Consider the following 18,387-nt stretch of genomic DNA (forward strand, 5'->3'; position numbering starts at 1 on the left):
CTTTAACAATGAATGATCATTTCAGCTGACCAATGACAGATTGTCATCCTCTGGAAAGAAGTCACCCATATTTGTAATTTTCGCCTGCTAGTCGCACAAAAGTTCTTTAATCCACAAATGATCTCTCTTTGAAAGAATGTTCTTAGAAAGAGGTTTCGTCCGTCGCCCAGTGTCATTTCTACATGTACAGCCAGTTTAAATTACTGTTACGGCTAATATGGACTAAAATGCAAATGGCTGCATCTGCAAAACTATGATTTGATCACCAAATGATCACTCATTCAACGGTCATTCAGCCATCAACTTACTTCTATCTAATGTGTATTGACACCCTTAAAAAAAATGGAAGGGACCTCCAGGATCAAAAAACATGTATGCAAATACTGTAGCTTCATTGTTCTTTGCCAGTTAATTTCTTAAAATATCTCTGTAGCAGTGGGAGCTCCATTCTTCTGATACAGAGCTCCAAATTCCTTGCATGGACATAGAAATAAATGATAAAATTCTGTCTGCATGCAGCGACCACTAGAGGGAGCTCAGGAGCTGAGTGTATACTCCGTTCAATGCATAAACTACAGTCAGCTCCTTCTAGTGGTGTCTGCAGGAAGTGAGAATTTTGTTTTTCATCTCTATGAATATGCAGGAGATTTGGAGCTCTGTATCAGAGAAACCACACTCTGAACACTAGAAAGCTGCATTATGAATTTGATCGACACAGAATTTTGTATCTAAAAAACAACCCAGTTTTAAAATGTCCCCATTCACCTTAGGCATGAAATTGCTATGAGTCAATTTTGCATATTTGAAAATTTGTAATGTCTTTTCCAAACTCCTCACATCATCTTCATAAAGTTTATGTTTTGCAGTCCAAAAATGAATAAATGTCTGTGATTGGAGTGATAATATAACCAGTTCTTAGAGTTTATTACTTTTTGTAACCATAGCGCCATAATGTTCCACAGAGCAGTACAGAAGATGCGACCCCCTACAGGAGTCATTATGGAATAAACTAGAATATCGCCAAGCAATAAATCAGGATGATGAGATAAGAATCTCCAGAGACAATGTTGTTATTCTGATACAGAATTATTACAACGCAATATAAATCCAGAGTGACAAAATACATAGCAGGACATGGCGGGTTCCTGGAGGTCTGTGCATGACTTCACCAATGTAAAATAATTACATTTTCTTCATAAGTTCTAACCTACAATGAAATAAAATACCCACTATATTTACATATAAATACTGCATCACAATAAGTTATAGAATCATTGTTACATTCGTTCAAGGAATCTGTTACATTGTTGGATTTCTGTCACCAGACAGGCCCATAATAATAATAATTATAGTAATAATCAATAATAATAATAGTAATAATAAATAGAAGATATTGGATGCCAAATCTGATCTAACCACATGCTGCAAATTTTCAGGGGGCACATAGATATGCAAACATGATAGGGTAGGCCTGACAACAGATTTCATCAAGCATTGAGTCACCAGTAGAGATGAGCGAGCATACTCACTAAGGGCAATTACTCGATCGAGCATTGTCCTTAGCGAGTACCTGCCCGCTCGGAAGAAAAGGTGCGGCTGCTGGCGGCGGATGGAGAGCGGCGGGGAGGAACGAAGGGGAGATCTTTCTCTCCATCTCTCCCCCCCCGCTCCCCCCTGCTCACTGCCGCAGCTCACCTCTCGCCCGCGCCGGCAGCTGAACCTTTTCTTCCCAGTGGACAGGTACTCGCTAAGGACAATGCTCGATCGAGCAATTATCCTTAGCGAGTATACTCGCTCATCTCTAGTTGCCTGACAACTGTTCTCTACAGCTTGGAATATATGTATATCAGCATTAGAGTTGAGTGAAGTGAAACCCTGTTTCAGGTTTTATTTACTGAAAGTTTGATTTGGCCAAACCCCCTAAAAGAAGAGAGAAAAGGAAAATAAAGTATACATAGGAAAAGGAAAGAAGAAGAAAAAAGGAGGAGGAAAGAAAAGAAGGAAAAAGCTGAAGAAAATAGAATAAGAAAGAAAGAAAAAACAAGAAGGTAAAAGAGGAGGAAGGAAAATGAAGAAGAAGAAGAAGGAGGAGGAGGAAAAAGTGGAAGAACAAGAAAGAAAAAAAGAAGGAAATAGATGAACAATGAAAATGAAGGAAAAAGAAGAAGAAAGAAAAAGGAAAAAGAAGGAAAGAGAAAATGAAGGAAAAAACTCTTTCCTTTCCCCCCCCCCCTTTTTCCTTCCTTTTTTCTTCATTGACTTTGCCGCATAAACAGCTCAAAAGTACTTTCAGTGCTATACAAGGCTTTTATGGCTCTTAGACAGAGTTATACACCAGTCTTAGGGGAATTGGTGAAGTTCTGGCCAAATCAAACTTTTTAAACATTCGCTCATCATCACTAATCAGCAACTATTTAAAAGGGGGCTGTCCAAGAAAAGAAAGAAAAAGTTTACTTCTTTCCCACAAATAGCACCACTCTCTGGCCTGCATCTGGTATAGCAGCTCACCCCTATTCAAGTTAATAGGGATGAGCTGCAATATCTGACCCAGCCCATAGACAAGAGTGGTACTGTTTGTGAAAAAGCTAATTAGTTTTTCTAATCCTGGACAACTATGAAATTGGTCATAATTGAGAGAATACTTCTGACTGTGAGGGTGCGGGCAGACGAGCGCATAAACGGCGCATTTTTGCGACCAAACGTATATACGTGACCATCTGAGGCAATGGTTTCGAATGTATTCGTTCACATGGTCGATTTTACGGCGCGTAAAAACGGCAATTCGAAAAAAAACGGAACATATGCGACCGAAATACGCGCCAACGCATATTCGATCGCCGAAAAGACCGTTTGCAAAGTAGGAACAAACTAAAATACGCTTTCTAGCTCTGGTCGTGATCGGTGAAAAACGATCGCTCGGGCGATTATACGTTGCACTCGTGCGAACGTAAATACGCCTACGCTCGTCTGCCCGCACCCTGAGTCAGCAATCATGTTACAATACTTTATTGGGCAAGTCAAATGATTGGCTTTTGGCTCGGTGCACACCAGCGTATTTTAGGACCCCGTGCTGTCTATGTAATCCCATGGACCACACATTGCCCCATTATAGCCTTTTGGGCTGTACACATGGCTGTTTATTTCACTTGGATCGATAATCCAAATGACAAAAACTGATGATATGCCCAATTCCTGTCTGTTTCACAGACGAGAAATAACACATTCTTATGCACGCGGAGTCCATGTATATCAGACAGCACACAGATATAGTGTCTACGTGCTGTCTGATGCGAGAGGCACTCGAGTGTCTTAGCCACAGCTTGCAGTTACAACTAGTGTGCACCTAGCCTTTGTCTGAAAATTTATCAGACATACTAAAGGGATATTCCTGTTAGATGGCCTTATATCGAGTTTTATCTTGTATTCTAACCGATAGAACCCTTACCGATCGCCAGAACAGCGGTTCCCTGTTCACCCCATTTGAATGCAGTTCTTGAACGTGGCTGTCTCTGTCAATGAAATGAATGGAGTAGCATTGTGCATACTGAACTGTGGCTTCATTCATTTTGGGACCTTATGGACCCCTGTTCTGGCAGTCTGGCTTCTTTATATATGTGAAACATGATATCATATAACCGGAATACACCTTTAAAGGGTTTATGTCAAATTTTAAGCCGATTCTCTTTTAACAGGTGTCCTAAGGTGAGCTCAGAGGGGACAGAAACCTCCCATAGAGCAGAGAAGCCAAGTGTGTTTGGCTACCTCCAGCAATCCCACAGAGATGAGCGGAGCAGCAGTGTCCTTGATTGACCACTGCTGTATTCATATCCATTCATAACCCTTGTTCTTGTGATCAGTAGGAGTTCCAGTGGTACCCCTTACTGTATCCCCTATCCTGTGATAGGGAATACTGTAAGTTTGAAACTTGGCTCTACACCTCTAAAGGGGGAATCTAGTAAGATCCTTTTCATTGTCATAAATGACAATGAAAGGGTTCTATAAAGCTGAAAAACCCATTTGGCACCGCTTGGAGATATGTTAAAGGCGTTGCACCACAACCAATTTTTATCACCTATCCACCTATAGGTGATAAAACTCTGATGATGATCGGAGGTATCATTGCTGAGACCCCCAACGATCCTGAGTATGGAGTTCTCACCTTCCCCTCATCTTATCACTGCGGGCTCATTGCATCCACCCGCAGTGATGTGTCGTTTAAATGGAGTGGTGGTTGCTCTATTTCAATGGGGCTGACGGAAATAGCCGCGTACAAGCTCTGAGCAATCTACTCTTCACTGTGGGGGCGCAGTGAGTCTGCAGTGGTGAGAAAAGGAGGACACTGGGCTCCTGTTCTTGGGATTGATCGGAACATTTCAGTGGTGAGACCACCACCCATCTGAATATTGTCACCTATGTTATGGAAGAGTGACAAAGTCTGATTGTGGTAGAGCCACTTTAACCGTTCAGCCAACAGCTATCTCTTCCATCATGGAAAGCCGGAGATAAACTGCTGCCAGAAACTTCTGTCAATAACTTTTCTTCCTACAGAACAAACCCAACATGGCCGAACCTCCCTTCCATGGACATCTGCCAGGGGACAGGTCCCGAAATAAATTAGCTTGGGAGCTGATTCTGACAATTTAATGGAATCTGCATAAACTAATTTAACAAGTACAGAGAGTTTAAGCAAAAAGTCAATCAGATCAATGGCACTTTGCTTAGAACCTTGTTTCATGTTTTAATATAAATCTCCGAGTAGTGCCAAAAGGATTTAACTTCTGTATAGAAGTATATGGAAATCAGCAGTAGTCCGACATTGTAGACTTCCCCAATGTCATCTTCTCACGTGTATCTATGGCAATAGCATTTTGTTGGATTTCCCTTTAAAGCCTTAGCCCCTTTTTTATATATCTTTAGGACATATGCACCCAGTAAGGATGGGTTTCCCTAAACAGGACCAATGATGGTGACCATCACTGAAAATAGTGGTGGCCATTAAGATCACTGGACACGCTCTAATAGTGCTTTTGGTGCCCATCTACAATCAGGGTGAGCCTCCCACAGAGATTTGTGGCATTGATGCTCACAGAAACCAGTCAGGGATCAGTATTCATTTTTCCAAAGCAATTTACGCTATAAATGCTGATGTCTGATTGGCTGCTATAAGCAACAAGAAGCTGTTCTCTTTGCAGCAGTTGTCATATACGAGGACCACTATTCTAATTTGTCTTTAGCTTTCAACATGAAAAAAGTTGCAAAACAATTTTTGGCAGCAGAATTTCATCTGTCACAATCACAATTCGTAATTGCTGACATTTGCTGAAATTTCCTAAAAGTAAATATCGTTGTTTTTTAGGAACGGCAAACATTTATATATGGTTTCATCCAGCTTCATACAAGCCAAGTGTGGCAGACATGGACACGTGTGATGCATTCTCTTTCCAGAAAATGGAGTCTGTGGAAATAAAAGACACATATGATGTTATGGACTCATTTCTCAACCCCCCCAAAGCCATATTTACCCCAATTTAAATGTACTTTAAGTTCAATTCCTAAAATGTGATATGGTCTCCAAATAATATATCCTCTACTGCACAAATAATAGTGCAAAATTCCCATATAATAGTGACAAACAATCTACTCCTACTATATGAATGCTCATGTAAACTGAGATGCACAGCAGGTTTAGACTGGCCCACAGGGGGACAGGCGAATCCCTTGGTGGGCCCTGAGCCAAGGTGGACCCCCAGCTCCTATCTCCAACAAGTTGCGCATAGGATCTGCACATATTCGGTGAATGGAAGTCTATTAATCCCTGCCCACTGCATTCTCCATATACTTCAGTAGAAACAGGACAGCACACAAACGCAGCCACCTTTCTATTAAAGTATATGGAGAATGTAGTGGCGAGGAGTTTGTGAAGGGGATCAGGTAATATTTGCATGTAGATGTACAGAAGGTCCCCAGAATTAATTTTACTGGTGGGCCCACTGCACTCCAGTCCAACACTGATGCACAGTATCCACATGGCAGTGCCAGCTATAGTACAGACTTAAGAGGGTTTGTCATTAGAAAAAAAAAAACAATACTCACTTATTCCTCTCCAGGCAGTTTCCTTATTGCATCTTCTCCCCGCCGATCTTTTCAAGTCCCCCGGGTCACCTCACCACAAGTCGGCCAGATCATTTTCTTGTTTTGGAGCATCCATTCTCATCATTCTTCTTCCGGCAGGTCAGTGTAGGTTACGTCTCTAGTGATGTAACGTTCACTGCCTAGCAAGGATAGCTGAGCTATTACTGAGACTGCGCATGCGCAATCTCGGCAATAGCTCAGCACTCCCTGTCACTAGTGAGATAGCGTACATTGCCCTGCAGGAAGAGACTGCAGCTAATGGACGCTTTGTCACCGGAAGAAGAAGAATCGGCTGGCTGGAGGTGAGGTCAGCTGGGGGGACAGCAGGAGACTGGAGAAGATCGGGAAGGAGAAGATGAAGTAAGAAAACTGATGAGAAAGTAATAGGTAAGTATAGATTTTTTTATTCTAATGACAGAACCCCCTTAAAAAGACTCTTTGTAGCGTCTTCCAACACTGGATAGGAGCCACAGGTGTAGCAGCCGTGCAAGTCATGAGAGAGTAGTCAGGATAGCCAGGAGTCGTTACCAGGGAGTCTCGGGTCGCAGTACAGATGGAGTAGGTAGGTAGCTTTGTCAGGGAGGAGAGCTAGGAGTTGTTATCAGGAAGTCTTAAAGTCACTTTTAAAGGAATGGGAGAGGTGCTAGATCAAGGCTGTGGAGCACAATAATCACACACTGGTACAGTGGCAGGGTTAGGCTTTTATAAAGAGCCTAATTAGCAGAAAGGCAGGGCCAAAACAGGGGAACAGACCAGGATTATGAGCAAGGTTAATGTTCAGCAAGGGAGCTATCCAGAGGCTATGTCTGGAGTGCATGAGGTCCTGGATTTGAGCCCTGACACTCTGTCACCTACCTTTAATGAGGTAAGCTTATGGACTAAAAGTAGGTGACCCATTGAGTCTGGGGATGCAAGTGTTATACCTACCTCCTCAGTGGTATACCCCGTGTCCACACAAAAAAATGCAGCTCAATGCATTTAGTGGCATGCTAAGTAGTCCACCCATTATAAAATTAGAATGGGTGGACTACTTAGCGTGCTGCTCAATACATTGGCTGGCAGATTCCAGCACTGATATCAGGAGTACAACAGGGGAGGTAAGTATAACACTTCCATCTCCGGACTCAGTGGATTACCTGCTTTTAGCCCAAAAGCTTAGCTAATAGATCTAAAACTAGGTGACAGAGTCTCTTTAATATTGAGTGCCAAAGTGTCTCTATAATAGTGTCTCTCACAGTTTTTGTACAATAGAGTCTTCCACAATGCCCTTATACTAGTGCATTCCATTTAGTGCCCCTTTAATACTACCATCCGCCGTTCTTCAGAGCTGAATACTGAGTCTTCCCTATGTCTACCATGACAGCGTTGCGGTCTACAGTCTAGTCATATGGTTAGTTGAGGCGTAAAGAGGCGGCCTTCATAGTAGATGTTGTCAGGCATTGATCAGCTATGTCACTGGCATCGCCCAGTATTAGCTGCCAGTTGACGTAAATATGTAAGGCTAGGACAAGAAAAATGATCTGGTGCAAAGCCCTTGCATGTCACCGCTCTAAGTGATGCCAATTACACAACATAACACGCAGTTCATCATCCGTAAATGGCCACAGAAAGCAGCGCTCCGTCTCCTGGCGCTCATCAGCTTTCAGGACACACAACTCTTCACATACATTAAAAGGCATATGCTGAGGAAGCTAAAATGAACCCCACCTTTGGCGCAACATTAAGGAATATATTAGACAGTCACTTAAATCAACCCTTTGGGAGTGGAGAAACTATTATGGCCACACTGCTACTCTGACTACTTGATGTATTATGTATATTTGTATGCATCGGTAGTCTGAGGTTAGGAGGGGTGTCTTCATTCCCTATGGAGAGCACCTGGAAGGTGAGTGAGGAGACTTATAAGACCATTTGCGCTCCTCTGGGTATCATATGTGCAATTGAGGAAGATGGAACAATACCTCTACAGCGCCACCTATTGGATGGCAGCATTCCTGCAAATCAATGTGCTACCCTTTATACAGGTCTAGGTAACAATAATTGGGAATTGTTTGGAAAGCGAACAAAATAAAAACCGCAATTCTGGCATTAGTTTTTACAATTAATTTAACGGCATTCACCATGTGCAATAAATAACAAAATATTTTAATTGTCTGGTTTATTATGAATGCAGTATTCCTGTTATGTGTTGGGTTTTCTTACAATTTGCCTTGGTATTTTATCCATTTAAAAAGGTTTTTTGTAGGGAAAAATGTGTATTTTTTTTTTAAACTGGAATTTTTTCTCTTTCAATTGAAGTTTATAGAACCTTTTTTGACGCTATTTTTTAGTCCAACAAGCCTGAAGATGCAATCGTTCCATCTCTAGTATAGTACACTGCATTACTTGTGTAGTGTATTCTGCTTAGCCTATGGCAGTAGCCTGTTAGACTCTGAGGGAGGCGGGGTCTAATAGCTTGCGTTACATGGCAGACATGGAAGTCTTTGTCAGGCTTTCGGCTGCCATGGGAACACATTGGTACCTTGCAATCACACTGCACGGTGCTGATTGGTGACAGCAAGAGTCCTGTCTGCTGTCATCTGTTTAAATGCTGCAGTTGCTATTGGTTGTGGCATGTAATTAGTTAAACTGCCAATGTGAATGAGCGAGAAAACGCTCATCATTGTCCATGTATGCTGAACAATGCGTTGCCCCTGTGTCAAAGAAGCCTAAAAGTGATCAAAGAAGTCCTATGTTCTCCAAAATGGCACCTATAAAAAAAATACAACTTGTCATGCAAACAACAAGCCCTCACACAGCTCCATCCATGGAAAAATTAAAAAGTTCTGGGTCTTTCAGGGCTGTGATGCAAAAAAAGCTATTTTTTTTAAAAAAAGGGGTTTATTCTGTAAAAGTGGAAAAACCTAAAAAGATATATCATTTCCATATCATCATAATTGTACTGACCTTCAGACAAAAGTTAGCATGGCATTTACATCACTATTTTCCGCGAGTTTACATGGCTGGCTGTGGCATCCTGCAGTGCACTGACGCTGCAGCCCTGAAATTCCTCGGCTGCCAGAATAATGAAAGGTATCCCCACAGAGATGAAGAGAGCCCCCGCAGCAGAGGAATCCCTTCCTCCCAGTAGCGTGGGACTGCCTTCATCTCCCTTTGCTGGCTGACTCACATAGTCTCCCATAGGAGACTATGGAGCTGCCAGCCTTGTGCCATCAAAAGATAGGACGGGGAGAAATCTTGGCGTCAAAAAAAATCGCATCTATAGCACTATCTTTTGACGTACGATTTTTTAGGTGTATCAAAGAATCGTTTGTCTGAATCTGAAAGAACCATAGGGTCTTTTAGATAAGATTTTTTGATGCATCTACTCTTCATCAAAATGACTCTCGTGTGAAAAAGGCCTTGTTGTGTTTTTGGGGAGGCAAAATGAATAAGAAAAGCATTTTGGCTCCCATTTTTGTTGCTTTTTTAAAAAAATGCATTCACCATGTGGGATGAAAAGTGTGCTCAAGTTATTAGAGATGAGCGAGTGTACTTGTTAAGGCAAATTACTCAAGCGAGTATTGCCATTTTCGAGTACATGCCCGCCCGTCTCAAAAGATTCGGGGGCCGGCGGGGGTGTGCGGTGAGTTGCAGGAGTGAGCATGGGGGAGAGGGGGGGGGGGAGAGATCTCGCCCCCGTTTCTCCCCGCTCTCCCCCGCGCCCTGCCGGCCCCCGAATCTTTTGAGACGAGCGGGCATGTACTCAAAAATGGCAATACTCGCTCGAGTAATTTGCCTTAGCGAGTACGCTCGCTCATCTCTACTCGTTATGGATGAAGCGATACCAAATGTGGGAGGTTATTGGAATCTTTTTTATTTATTTTCTGTTTTACACTTTCTTTTTTTTTAACCTTTTCTATTTTTTTTTCCGTCTTGTATGAAATGGAGCAGAAGGGGGATGAAAGGTTTTGTAGGGCCCATGGAGTTGTGTGAAGCAGTAATACGTTTGTTCGCAAGAGTCCTTATTTACATTTTGGTAAGTGTCTATTAGTTCAGTCGCTCATCTATCCCACAAACAAATTCAATTTGTTGGGTTTTTCAATCCTCAATTAGGCGAAATTAGCAGGAACAACAATTAATTATCAGCAAGCACTTACTTTGTGACTTAATGGATGACAGTCATCGCCTTCATTGCCAAGAGGAGTGCACATCCGTAAGCTTCTTATCCAGAGGCTGACGGCGCAGCACATCCCTCCTCCGCACTGTACATCCTTTTCACAAGCCTGGAAATAACAAAAATCAAACACAATGCATCAAGTAACAAAAACCTAAAGACACAATAACAGGGGTCATTATGTGCAGTCCTTGGAGTGCCGAAATAATACACAACCAACACATTTTCAGGAGGCCGCAAGGGTTTTACCGCACAAGGTGAATGCCGACTGCTTACAAGATTAGTATACCGCCATTTGTTGTACACAACTAAAACCAGAATGAGACAATCAAAGGGAGCCTGTCATCACGGATTTACACTGCAATACCCGATAAACCTTTAACAGCTCTGCTAATGAGATTTCCTTGTTGCTATTTGGTTTTATACTATGTCCCAATACCTTTAGAATCTGCTTTTGACGTTTTCCTGCTCATGTGCGACCGCCGCTGCATTCAATCTGACATAACTGTGGGTAGGTGAGCCTGTAAGCATTGCATCAGAGAGGAGACCAGCAGTGGGGATCCGGGAGAGGGGGGTATAGGTAGATTTGTGCTTTTTAACCTTGGCGGACCTGTCTTGACAGCACTAAAATAACTCTAGTAACCCATTTAATGGAACTCAGCTGCAATACCAAGCACGATCTATAGACTGGTGTGGCACTGTTTCTGGGAGAAAGCAGTCATGGACAGCAGCTTTAAAGCTGTAGCTATAATAAGGCTGGTGGCACATGACTAGAGATGAGCGAGTATACTCGCTAAGGCTAACTACTCGAGCGAGTAGTGCCTTAGCCGAGTGTCCTCCCGCTCGTCTGTAAAGATTCGGCTGCCGGCGCGGGTGACAGGTGAGTTGCGGCAGTGAGCAGGGTGGAGCGGGGGGAGAGAGGGAGATCTCCCCTCCGTTCCTCCCCGCTCTCCCCCGCCGCTCGCCGGCCCCCGAATCTTTAGAGACGAGCGGGGAGATACTCGGCTAAGGCACTACTCGCTCGAGTAGTTAGCCTTAGCGAGTATACTCGCTCATCTCTACACATGACCCGATTTGAATTGCGGAATCTGCGGTCATCACCCGTGTTGACAATCTGCGGTGTTCTGTATCCATTCAAAGAATAGAACATTTGGATGTCCACTCACATGAAATTGCAGCATGTTCTATTGTAATGCGGATTCCGCACGAATGGCTTCCATTGAAGTCAATGGAAGCTGTCTGACGCGCAGCTCATCCGCAATACACATTACTGATAGGTCGCAGGTACTGGCGTCATCGCCTAGCAATGGAGCGGGAAAAACAAAGATTTAAAAAAATATATTCACTGCGGTCATTCGCAATACAGAAAATTACATGTATGCAGGGTCGCCGGACGGGGTCAGAGTTGGATTCCGCGGCGGGCTCCCACAGGCGGATCACCCGTGTGCCACCGGACTTAGGGTTGGTGTTGCAGTTGAAGTTAGGGTAAGGCATATACCGAAAATAATTTCTATGCGTCCATTATTGAGGCTCCCGTTACCTCTGGAATCGCGTTACCTATGGCGTCTCGGATTCGTACTGCACCGCAAAGTGCTTTTGTCTTCTGTGTTATTTTACTCTTTCTTGGTCTATATAGATCTGATTTGGGGAGCAACGAGATAATATAAACCCATATTATTCATCTTGGGACATAATATAAGACTACATACCAGAGATGAGCGAGCATTGCCCTTAGCGAGTACCTGCCCGCTCGAGACAAAAGGTTCGGGTGCTGGCGCGGGGGAGCGGTGAGTAGCGGCAGTCAGCGGGGAGGGAACGGGGGGGGGGGGGGGGGAGAGGGAGAGAGAGATCTCCCCTTCGTTCCTCCCCGCTCTCCCCCGCAGCTCCCTGCCTGCCACCGGCGCCTGAACCCTCAGTCTCGAGCGGGCAGGTACTCGCTAAGGGCAATGCTCGCTCGAGCAATTGCCCTTAGCGAGTATGCTCGCTCATCACTACTACACACCTTTCATGATGACGTCTTGGCACTTTCTCTATAGCTACACAGTCCATGTCATGTAAAGTAATGAGAGCGGTTCGGACGCAATATCTAAAGCGCATTTCTAGGAAACCAGTGAAGACTATAACAAAAAGCATAAATATTCAAGGAACATTTTATCCCATCTGTGCGATATTTCTTCTCTGCATCACAAAATGCATTAACCTAATGGCCGCTCGGATTATACCAACCTAATAATCCAATAACAGGAAATTAACCATTAACCCATTACTTCCTGGCATTGTATCAGAACTAGCCCTTAAAATAAATAATATCCCTAGTAATAAAAGCTGTGTGAAGTTTTCCATTCAAGCATTTCTGAGCTATCTTGGTCTACCATGCTGTTTTGGATGGTGGTGACACCCAGCTTTCTAAAGACCCTGAATGACCATTAATATACATTATAGTGAAGAGATACAGTTTTTTGCAATTCGCACTAGATGAAGATGGGTGGATGTTGCTGAGCAAAAACATTACGCGGTGCTAAAAGCAGAGAAGGAGAATATCTTAGTTGGGATTTGGCTCATGTTGTTGCTGATTTGAAAAGTTGTCCAGTTGTAGAGTTTTGATACTCTATCCCTAGATTAGGCCATCAATAGTAGATCAGTAGGGATTTGCCACCCAAAATTCCTGACAATCAACTCTTCACTGGGCTAGTGCACTGGTAAACTAAGCTAATTTCTACAGGAAGACAACCGCTCTATTCTCACTGCAGTGGCCATGTTTGGTATTATAACCAAAGTTCCCAGTGAAGTGAATTGGAACTTTGCCTGTAATATCAAACCTGGCCTCTGCAGTGAGAATGGAGCTGTCTGCTTCCTGTAGAAATCAGCTCAGTGCATGAGCTCATTGGCCCAGTGAACAGCTGATCGATGCAGGTCCTGGGAGTCCGATCCTTGCTGACCTACTATTAATGTCCGATTCTTAGGCTAGTCCATCAATACTTTACGACTGGACCCCCCCTCTAACATGTGGAGGTCCTGGGGCAAGTGCCTCGATTGCCTACCATATAATCCAGACTTGAATACAATGCAGATTTCTGTCATTAAGGATCTGGAGGGATCTGGGTGACTAATGTGTCACCTACTACAGGGGGGCATTCACATGGGCATATGCAAATCGCACCCAAGATTCTCAGGCACAACTAGCATCAAATAACACATGGACATACTATATACATGCGCTGCCAGTAAGCCACATGCAGAGGACAGTTCTAGTCCTATTCTGGTCCGTGACACACCAGTCTGAATAGCATATTTGGCTATAATAAGTCCGTTTAAAAAAAATTGCATGTATCAATAGCCCCATTGACTTTAATTGGTCCATGTGCTGTGAGTTATATGGATACCACATTGACAAAAATTGTGTTTTTTTCTTTTTTTTTTTTTTTTTTTTTTCTTTTTCCTCACCTCTGTGATTTTATGTAATTTATCGTGAGTTAGCGTAGGTACTGACGGAAGCGGTGTGACCTCGACGCGGTCCGTCAGCCTATGCGTTTTGGCCAAAATGCAGTACTAACACCCGCATTTTATCAGTATGCATTAGTATTTTTGTATGTAGTTTGCTAGTTGGTGGGGGAGCCCAAGATGTCAGCCAGTGTGGCCCACCTTAGAGATACAGGGCAACCCGCTGTCATATCAGCCAGGGTTGATATCCTGTATGGTGGGTCACCACCTATCTATGGCTGACATCTTTGGTATCGTTCACATGTGCAGGCTTTTAGTATATGCAGTCACTCCTCCCCATTCTGGGCTGGGTTGAGTGGGTGACTGCATATTAGCTTGCCAGGAACAAGTTGCTCCTCCACACATTATTGTCTGGCTGACTACATATCCTCAGGGCTTAAGGCCATTGCGCCTGCCCTACGGCGATTGTGCCGGTGGCGATTGTGCCTGCCTTATGGCGATCGTGCCTATGGCGACCGTGTCTGCTTTGCAGACCTTCAGGTATTTTTGGCTTTTTCAGTGAATGTTTGTTTTTTTCTTTTTCCTCACCTCTGTGATTTTATGTAATTTATCGTGAGTTAGCGTAGGTACTGACGGAAGCGGTGTGACCTCGACGCGGTCCGTCAGCCTATGCGTTTTGGCCAAAATGCAGTACTAACACCCGCATTTTATCAGTATGCATTAGTATTTTTGTATGTAGTTTGCTAGTTGGTGGGGGAGCCCAAGATGTCAGCCAGTGTGGCCCACCTTAGAGATACAGGGCAACCCGCTGTCATATCAGCCAGGGTTGATATCCTGTATGGTGGGTCACCACCTATCTATGGCTGACATCTTTGGTATCGTTCACATGTGCAGGCTTTTAGTATATGCAGTCACTCCTCCCCATTCTGGGCTGGGTTGAGTGGGTGACTGCATATTAGCTTGCCAGGAACAAGTTGCTCCTCCACACATTATTGTCTGGCTGACTACATATCCTCAGGGCTTAAGGCCATTGCGCCTGCCCTACGGCGATTGTGCCGGTGGCGATTGTGCCTGCCTTATGGCGATCGTGCCTATGGCGACCGTGTCTGCTTTGCAGACCTTCAGGTATTTTTGGCTTTTTCAGTGAATGTTTGTTTTTTTCTTTTTCCTCACCTCTGTGATTCTAAGGGCTTATTGAGATGATCGTATATGCAAATACGCTTGTCTCAGAGCAACGTATTTGCACAATTAACGAGGTTGATTTACACGCATATTGATGCATAGTACTGTACTTTTTGTGCACGCAAGGCCTGTTCACATGCACACGCAAAATATCCCCGATTTAAAGGGCTGTTGAGCCTAATGAGGTGCAGATGTGTTCTGTTTTTCATGGAATTGCGCACCTCTGATATACTTCTATGGGGGCCTTTGCCACGCAATATGCAGAAAGATAGAGCAGGTCCTATTTTTTTGCATGCACACATAATGCATGCAATACCGTATAACGCATTCATGAGAACTAACCCATTGATTCAATGGGTTCTATTCTCTACACATTGTACAGTCATCAGAAGAAGCCCTAAGGCTAGGGCTGCACGGTGACCTTGGTTGCTAGTGCATTTCCTTGACCAGCACTCTATTCAGTTTCCTTCACTGTGGGGGGTGCAGTAACCCTGCAGTAAATAGTATGGGGAACACAGGGCCCCTATTCTCGAGATTTGCTGAGACCCCCACCAATCAGCAAGTTTTTCCGTATTCTGTGTACAGAAGATAACTTGCATTATTGGTGCTACCCCTTTAAAGGAATTTCATTGTATAATTTCTACAATAATCCTGGGTTGTATAACATATAAGCAAGGATACTTTTATCCTACCTCCGTGATTGCTCAAAATAACATTATGCTCTCTAACTAAAATGATCCCAAATCCAGGAGTTAATCAATAGACATGGACAAACAAGATCTGGATTCATTTTTGTACTGTCAATTATATTAACATTTTACTGGATAATCTAATATATAATATCCTTTGTAGAACAGTGATAGATAACCAGACCCTTAAAATATCATATTGTCCATCAATTATAACTCATTTCAGTATCAAAACAGTTGATTTGAGACCACCTTCCTTGAGTTTGCCCGGAGCCTCTTAGGTAAATATTTGAGCAGGATGTTGCACTTTCATTGCTTACTTTGTTTTCATTGATATTTCTGGACTTTTTGTGCAGCTCAGTAGATCCATGTGGCTTCAGTGCCCAAACCCTATAATTGGTTATAATTGGTTTTGAAAACCCTCCTGGATGATTTAATGACCCTTCATATTGTGGAAGTCAAGCAGGATGCTACTACATCTACACTGAGGCAATGGAAAATCCCAGTCGACTAGTGGTGGTTTATATAGAAAATGGTCGATTCGAAGAGTAAAATCTCAGTAGATTAAAAAAAAGGGATTGACACATGAGTTAAATATAGACCCACATATGAATCATAGGGTAGGTGTCCAAGTCAGGTTTGGCATAAAGTCCATGTACCTACTGTATGAGACACTTAGCAAATATAAGGAACCAGCAAATTAGTTTACACACCCATTAAACCAGTGGCATACTGATTCTTCTCTTGGGTTACATTAAGGTCTGAATCATATACTCGACCCCTGGGTCAAGATCACATAACAGGTAGTGGGCAATAGGTTTGCAACTAGGAACATAGTGACTGGAATTACAGAGCGATTCCAGTACTGGTGTGAAAGCTGTAGAGAAGGACCAATAATGGTTGGATCACTTTAGTCCATCTATGATTGCACATTTCCACATTAGCTAACCAGAGACCAAAAAAATTGAATAACAAAAACTAACCGGTGACTGCCCCCTGTCTCCTTTTGTCCAATTGTTGGGTGAGATGGTGCTCAATGTAGTTGTTCTGGTTGGAATAGCACATAATACTGATTCCTTCTATAGTCTATAGCCCCTAAGCTCTTTAAGTGCAAGCCTAAGCTAGCTGCCTCTTGTTCTTCAGATGAAGAATGGATGGAAGATGCCCATATAGTGACATTTTGAACCCTCCAAGAGATTTATAATTATGCTAGACCACAAAAGTACACTTTTAGCACTACTAACTAACTGGTGACCCCCTGCCTCTTTTTGTAAGACATTTCGATGATGCTCCATATTACTGTTTGGGTCGGAATAACACATATTATTGATTCCTCATCCAATCTACAGCACCTAAGATGCCCCATAAAGTAACATTTTAAAGCCTCAAAGAAAGGTTGAATTATGATAGAGCACCAAAGTACACCTTTAGCATTTTACATGCACCATATGGACCTAAGACATGAGGTGGAAACACTCAAACATGGGAAGACCCAAAGAAAAGATCCCTACAGAAGACACAACATTCTAGATTAACACTTCATACTGCCACCAAATTTTGCAATACACTTGATGGCAATTAAAATTAATACTCACCCCGGTGATGACTGCAGCTTCTCCAGACTTTAGAAGCAGGAAAGCACCAATGAAGACTGATAGTAACTGGACTTTTCTCATAATAATTCTGAAAGATTTTGGAGATAGAGATTATATATATCCAAATGAAGCTCCTTGGGGGACGTCAGGGAGAACCTAAAAAGTTAATAGATGAACCAATGTTGAGCAGGTGATGAGTCTGAGAAGAAGACTTGCTGGTGGTGACTTTGCAGGAGCTGAAGAAAGTTCGTTGTGGCTCGGTCACTTGCTCTTGTTTCTTGAGCTGTTATAAAGCTCGGCTTGCCATTAAAACCAACCTCCATGACTCAGAGAGAGCAAGATAAAGCTCAGCACAAGGATGTAACAGGTGCCAATCACAAGGTAGGGAAAAGGCAGTAAATTCCGCATCCACGCCCCCACCAGTCTCAGCTCCTCACTTCATTGGTCGCAGCAGAAGTCACAGTAATGAGAAGCTCAGTTTGCAAGGTTATTTCATTTCTGCTTCTAAGCTCATCACTCTTCGCCTGAAGTGGTGATGTAAATGGAAAAATAAAATCAGACGCAGAGGGAAACACTCCAGAGGTGGTACTACAGTGGTTAGAAAGCAGATTATTTTAATGCGAATTTATGATCACCTGATAGAATATGAGTAATCTCAAAGACATTTTTGGAATTGCATTGCTTGCCAGTCAACTGTAATGTGTTATAGTTTGCAAATTTTAATAAAATGCTCCTACAGTCATTTAATATGCCTGTGGGCATTGCCATGGTCTTAAAAGAACATATGTTTTGCCCTCTTCATTCCTGTAAAAACATATGCTATTTTCAATGTGTACTGTATATCTATAAGACAACTTTTATAACATGAGAGGCTCAGACACATCAGCTCCGCTCCAGCATACCTCTAAATAATGCAATCAGCATATAATAGTCAGATACCAGTTTTACACAGCGGTAGTGATTATACCGTAGTTACCTTCAGTGATCACGGGTGACATCTTCTTCGACTGGAGTCATTTACATTCCATTTTCTTCTGCCAAGACCAGCAAGAAGACTTCTTCCAGCTTTAACTCAATCCTGCCCACAAAGTCCCCATCCTGCTGCTACCTCCAATTCCTCTTTCAGTGCTCCACCAGAGTAATACTGTTCCTCTTTGTGCTTCACCAGTACTAGTGCCCCCTATTGTGCCCC

At 43.0% G+C, this 18,387-nt stretch overlaps 1 protein-coding gene across 1 annotated transcript; it reads right to left on the reverse strand.

The window, feature by feature from the left end:
* Positions 1-5,329: 5,329 nt before the first annotated feature.
* On the reverse strand, positions 5,330-17,276 carry PROK2 (prokineticin 2). The gene is made up of 3 exons (XM_066594630.1): positions 17,196-17,276; positions 10,272-10,397; positions 5,330-5,455 (listed from the first exon to the last, which is right to left on the reverse strand). Exons 1-3 carry the CDS (start codon positions 17,274-17,276, stop codon positions 5,330-5,332), a joined length of 333 nt encoding a protein of 110 aa, XP_066450727.1.
* Between the last annotated feature and the right edge of the window lie 1,111 nt (positions 17,277-18,387).

Source organism: Eleutherodactylus coqui, chromosome 3 (assembly GCF_035609145.1).
Source record: "Eleutherodactylus coqui strain aEleCoq1 chromosome 3, aEleCoq1.hap1, whole genome shotgun sequence".
Taxonomy (NCBI): domain Eukaryota; kingdom Metazoa; phylum Chordata; class Amphibia; order Anura; family Eleutherodactylidae; genus Eleutherodactylus; species Eleutherodactylus coqui.